This window comes from Larimichthys crocea, chromosome XXIII (assembly GCF_000972845.2).
Source record: "Larimichthys crocea isolate SSNF chromosome XXIII, L_crocea_2.0, whole genome shotgun sequence".
NCBI classification, from domain to species: Eukaryota; Metazoa; Chordata; class Actinopteri; family Sciaenidae; genus Larimichthys; species Larimichthys crocea.
The window spans coordinates 13,285,227-13,291,672 of record NC_040033.1 but is presented as its reverse complement, the minus strand read 5'-3'; the positions used below and the strand labels follow the sequence as shown (position 1 = coordinate 13,291,672).

Genomic DNA, 6,446 nt, shown 5'->3' with positions numbered 1-6,446 from the left:
AATAAATAACTGCTAACTACTATGTGCAGGTCAGGGAGCAAGGCAGCATCTCTACACACGACTACTACTCTAAAGTCTGCAGACGTCCAGTCAACAGCAACGTTGTCTACAGTGAGTTCAAGGCAGGGGCTCTGCATCCTTCTGATTGCTCGTCTAATAAGGTAAGGTCAGATAACACACGGTAAGCCAGCAAAATGCACAAGCAACCCCAAAACGTAAAAATAAAAGATTTTGCTTTGTTAAAACCACTCATTCACATTATCGTACCTCTGTATCAGGGTGCATGCTGGTGTGTTGTGTGAGTGTGACATATATTCAGCTATAATTTATTAACTGATTTAGAAATGAAGGGAAACGTAATATGAAGCGTTATATTTTTATACATTTATGTATGTAAATCACATTGAAAATTGCGTTATGGGATGCGTTATGTTTAGGAATGGCACTTAAAATGGTGTTTGGTGAGTGGAGGAACTGTTGGGTCTCTGTAAATAATATTATAAAGAGTACGGTCTAGACTCTGTATGAAAAGTGTCTTTTTCATCTTTTGATGCAGCTGAAGGCATACAGGGAAGGTGGGCATGAGTCATGTCTTAACATACATAACATACAGTATGAAAACAGGCATTCAACAGGTAATCTCATAGTATTGTGCACAGGTATTATAAGTGAAATCTATAAAAACCTGAACTACTCTTAAAAATAACCCCCACATCTGCTCATTCTGGAGTCTTTGAGATATTGCAAAACCTATAAAAAATTTTATGTGTGCGCTGTTCTCTGACCTAAAAAAGGGCTTTTTTCTCTAGAAATGCTATGTTTATATCCTTTTCATTTGATTGTGTGACATTCCCCACGATTTAAAGAGTAGGAGAAGTAGGAGTCAGTATAAAATGTATATTCATTTAAAGTCAGTATAGTCATTTAGACAAAACATTTGCCTATTGCAGCAATGGAACATAGAGCTTTGGGCGATAAGAAACTTCTCTTCCACTTTTAATGTCAGTAAGATGGTTTCCTTCTTTACTTGAAATGCCTGAAACAAAGCTTGTACATCAAATAAAATGGCTAGTTTTAAACTACTTTGTTGTTGAGTTTGCCACTATAACTCAATAATAGGGGTTCCTGATGAAATTGTGGAGGATGGATTCGTGTGTTTCTTCCTTCTGCTTTCTCACAGCAGTGAATCACTCTATAGACCACTCCTGAATTCCCTGGGGTAGCAATTTGGTCACATCATTCTCCAACCCTCCAATTTAGTGGGTATTTCAACAATGAATTATTTTTTCACCTTAGACCACTTACGTTGTTTATCCAATCATTAAATAGAGTCCAGTGTTTTACCTTTTATTGATAGTATACTTTATTGTGCTGAGTCAGGATCTGTAATAATGTATGTTATCCTCACAGTAAATTCCTCTCATTTGCTGTTCTGATCTCACTAGAGAAACTCTACTTAAGAGAATGGTTTAGCCCAGCAGACATTTCCTCATATTGTTTGTGACAGATAAAGGCGTCTAAAGATCCCACAAAATCAGTGCATTACATCAGCATAGAGTTTAATTTTCCTGGTCTCATGGTGGATAGATAAGCAAGGAAGCAGCCGGGATAGCAGCTGGCTGTGGAAATCGCTCCTTTCTCACAAGCATTTTACTTAACAAAACAGCCTTACTCAGGAGATTCATCACTGCTGTCATCAACTATTTTGTTCAAAATCTATGCACCATCAGTCAACACTCTTTTTTTTATGAGATGAATGATGGCTGTAAATTACCATGCATGACATATTGACAAACCTATTTGCAGTCCTTGTGAAGACAGAACACTGTCATACAGCAAAAGGCATGGTCGAGGGGTGGATGAAGTAATCAACAGGCAGAGGAGGGAGACACTGGGGAAATGAGAGAAACGGACAACAAAAAAAATCCAGAAAAAGTTTGAAGAAGATTATTCTTTGACATATCCCTGACGACAGAAAGGAAGTCACTTGATATTGTGGCTCAGTGAATGTCAATTTTCGCTCTGCCGGTTACCCGTTTTGTCCAGGCTGAAATATCTCACCAGCAATTGGATGGATTGAAATTGAAATTCTGTGCAGTCATTCATGGTCCCCAGGGGATGAGTCTTACTGACTTTGCAGCCCTGTCTGAGAAATTACTTATGTAAATTGCATTGATATGTTATTAATAAAATAACATGTCACCGTGACGATATCACAGCCCCTGACTCAACATACAATATGAAAACAGGCAATTGTAATCCCTTCTAACAAATACAAGGTATCCTAGAGGGATATTGTAAACAGGATCTGTAAAAAAAACCCTGTACTACTTTTTTAAAAATAACCGCACATCTGCTTCCTCTGGAGTCTTTTGAGATATTGTTAAACTTATTTAAATTTTAGCTCTGAGCTTTCTCTGACCTAAAGAAGGTCTTTTTTTTGTATAATTTTACTTGACTATGCAACATGATTAAAGGCAGTAAGATTAAGTGTATACAGGATATTTGCTTTCTGCAACTAAATGGACTAATCTCCTGACTTTTCATGTAGTGTCACCACATGGTTGACATTTGTGGTTTTGAGTGAAATGTCTCTACTATTGGATGGATTATCATGAAATTGGACATTTTGGTATTCTCGAGTATTGCAAAAACTTAACTACGTAACTTAAAAACGTAACTAATGACATTTTCTTCATCCTTAGTTGTACTGAATGAATGCAGCTTAATTTAATTTAACATGTTGCACTATAATGCACTAAAATGTGCAACATTATAAGCATTACATCTATACCTGGGAGTCCTGCCATGGATTCAGCATTGGTTTTCACCCGTTGATAACACCATAACAGCAACAGATTTATCAGATTTATCAGATGTGGTCAGGCTTTAGCTATATTCCCCACAGTAGCTGTGTTTACATTCTTTCATTCACTTTGTGGAAGTAGAATGTTTGTAGTGGAGATTGTTTTGTTAGGTGTGTGTTTTTGGAAAGGAGAAGTTACAGCTTTTTCCCAACATGCTTCATGTTGTATTCACTCTGATCAATCTCGACTGGCAACAGAAACTTGTAGGAGAAAACACTACCGGTCCCCAAGTGGTATCTTCGTGGCTGCAATAACACTAACCTGTAGTTAAATGTCTAGCTGCCTGTCATCTAAGACAGTGATTCTCAACTGGTGGGACCCGTTCTCAGTGGGTCGCGGGCCTTTGCCTGGGAAAAAAAATGTTAAGAACAAAATCCTGTGCTTTTATTTTGAAGTGGATTTTTTATGCCGCGGAGTGCCGTCTATTCACAGGCCTTGTAATGTTAATAGACACCCACCAAACTGCACCATCTTTTAATTAAATAAATTTGAGAAGTTGAAAATTTTCCACAATTTGGGTCACGGCCAGGGACGGACTGGCATACCGTGCATTTGCCCGGTGGGCCGACGTGCTATTTGGGCCGATAAGTCCCGATATATATATTTAACGAGTAGATCACACACCCCAAACACACTCTGGGGCTTAGCGATGGGGGTTGTTGTGGGCTGCTCTGGTCCAAAATGCCAGGGCCGATTTTTTGTCCCAGTCCGCCCATGGTCACGGCTTGTCCTCTAGGGGTGATGGTGGGTCCCGAAGCCAGACCAGTTGAGAACCACTGATCTAAGACACAGCCTGTGGTATAGATTAGGAGCCATAGCTTACATAGGTATAGTGTAACCTTTTAACCTTTTAAAACAGATGTATAAATCCAGCATTAGCCATGTTCTTCTAGAGATGTAGTCACTGTAGTCCTTTTTAAAAATAACTTGAACAATTTGCATTTATTTTGTTACTGTTAAAGTATGTGAATCAGTTTTCAAAAAGATCAGCCGACACCTAATTTGCTTCATCTTTTTCATTTCAAACAAATTTTACACCAAGAGCAAAATTATGTAGTAGTACATAAATTACATAGATTATTGATCAAAGACATTAACATTTCTCTTTGTACAGGAGTAACTGATAACCTAAAAGATTTTTTTGACCCATGGCCCAGCATCCATGATGATAGCATGCTTACTGTAATAGTAAATCCTTCATTTGAATAAACAAATAAGACATTGCTACTAATGGAGCTGTCTGTTGAATATAAATTTCACATTTTCATTCTCCATTTTCTTCATTTAGAAAAATGATCCCCACAGTAATGATAATTACAGATTATGTTCTGGACAGAGTGACTGAGACGTGATATTCACAGATGCACAACCAGATATGGAAGGCAATTTGTCATTATGAAAACATCTTCTTTCACTAGCTTCTGAAGGATATTTTGATTAAATAAAATACACAACAACCAGAAATGAATTTCAGTGGAAAGTGATAAAGAGGTGTACAGTACTTGACAATTTTTCATGCTGAAGGAACAAAACTAAAGGAAGTATTCCTACAGTTCGGAGCCAGTGGTAAACAAGTTATACAACACTCTCCCAAGTACTTGGGAGCTCAGCTGTCAGTCAGTCAGAGTCTAAAGTGGTCTAAAGTCTTCTAGAGCTGATCATGCATCCACACTGGGCAAAAAAAGACAACCAGCAGATTTGCCATGAACCAACAGTTCAAACTGAAAGAACTTAGTTTGGCTAAAAAAAAGTTTTGCAGGACGAGGCTCAGGAGTGCAGCTTCCAAAAATGGAAGCAGCCAAACACAGTTAAATATTTTAAGGAATTTGTTTCTTGGGAACATAAAATTTCTGTCATATTCAACAGCCATAGAGCCAAATAACCAGTGCAATGTCTTTGTATCAAGCATGTAAGCCGTTGACTAGCCCAGCCAAACTCAGCTCTGGTCCTTTTAAAGATTTAGAAACTTGCTTGAAAGTAAGTGTTGTAGACATGCTCCCTAAACACTTTCAGCTTGTGTAAAGCAATAAAACCTGAGATGTGCCAGGTTGATATAGACGGCTCTTTGATGACAATAAACATGTAACTTCTACAAACACTGTTTTGTTTCTGATTATGCATTGAGTATGTGTTGATTGTACAATAAGTGCAGTATAGAGAGTATACCTACTTATTTTTCAATCAACATTGGGTATACCCACTTCTAAGGAGTCCTAAGGAATAGTGAATACTTCACTCCATGCGCATAATTATGTAGTTGTCTCACCGGTTTGTGAATCAGTATCTATCTTATATAATATAGTCTGCACTTCTTTTGTGGTTAATGTTAATACTGTAATGATCATAACTCCCACTGTGCAAATGCTGCTGGCCCATTTTTGGGTGCAAGAGTAGTCTAACATGTCATTGATTATAATGCAGGGTGTTTATCCTTTGCTGGACAAGCTGCTTTAAAATATGTGTGGCATAAATTAAGAGTATATCCACTTCTCCAGGCATCACTACACCACTGCCTAAAGCATATTTTCTGCTACCCAGTAACATGCCAGAACAAGTTGATAGATAATCTCTAAATTATCATGTAACAAAATTAACATTTGTGAACCCATTCATCTCTGACACATTTTTGTCGCACAAACTTACTAATAGAAACTCTGCTGCACAAATGTTCAAGACAGTTTTTTCTTACAAAGAACGCATGTAGTAAAAGCTTTTGCTGTAAGAGTAAACTGAATGCACTGAGTGCAAGGCTACCACCACCTAGAGGAGGGGGGCACTGTCTGGCTATGAGAAACGGAAAGACATTTAGAGAGGGAGACAGAAAGACTGAGATAAGTTCAGCACGGACAGCGCACCAGAGCGCTGGAGAGGAGAAATCAGTTGAGTGGATTTGAGCTGCGCGCAGTCATGCCTCCCTGAACCACTGGAGCCTGTACTGTACACACAGACCGTCATTCTCGCCCTGCGCAGCTGGGGATCGGTTGTTGTTGTTGTCTTGTTTTATCCAGGAATCGCTAAATAAGGCTGAGGAGAGAAGCGCCTTGCGTTTGCAAGCACAGGGCAGTCTGTCGGCGCGTTCTTTACATCATCTCTTTACTGGAGAGAGAGAGAGAGAGAGAGAGAGAGAGAGAGAGTGGGAGAGAGAGAGTGAGAGAGTGAGTCCGTGCAGTCAGGCTCCTCTTCGCCAGTCCTCAACTGCGAAGCGAGTCTGAAGGACCGACTGGCGTCAGCACCACCCGGCTGTTTTTGTCTGAGTGTTTCCTCTCCCTCTCCCGTTCTGCTGCGACCACACCGGCCGTGAAGATGCACCGGCACCGTCCTGCCCTGGGACTGAGGCTGTTATTGCCGGTCGCTTTGTGGATTTTCAGCCATGTCAACGGAGTGCACGGAGCTTTGCCAACAACCCGTAAGTTGTTATTCATAGTCTTTTGGATGTGTCTCTCGGCGCTGAACGGGCGATTCTGCATATGGTGTGGGAAGCAAACCGAGCCTACAGCAGAGGCAAGAGGCGGTGCGTTTACCGGCGGGGCTGCAGGTATCCCCTCGGTGGTGCCAGCTGGGGCTCAGGGGAGCTTAAGA

The 6,446-nt window shown here is 40.1% G+C and overlaps 1 protein-coding gene and 1 long non-coding RNA gene across 2 annotated transcripts in view; one reads left to right on the top strand and one right to left on the bottom strand.

Moving 5' to 3' along the window:
* Positions 1–1,572: 1,572 nt before the first annotated feature.
* Positions 1,573–2,863, bottom strand: LOC113744473 (uncharacterized). Its single transcript, XR_003461563.1, has 3 exons — positions 2,795–2,863; positions 2,062–2,146; positions 1,573–1,891 (listed from the first exon to the last, which is right to left on the bottom strand). It is a non-coding gene; the product is annotated as an uncharacterized LOC113744473 (long non-coding RNA).
* Positions 2,864–5,677: 2,814 nt separating this feature from the next.
* The window catches only part of cntnap2a (contactin associated protein 2a), a 280,488-nt gene continuing 279,719 nt past the window's right edge, over positions 5,678–6,446 (top strand). Inside the window, exon 1 of the mRNA XM_027274194.1 lies at positions 5,678–6,273. Coding sequence (XP_027129995.1) covers positions 6,171–6,273 — 103 coding nt within the window. The 5' untranslated portion in view covers positions 5,678–6,170. The remainder of the gene's footprint in view (positions 6,274–6,446) is intronic.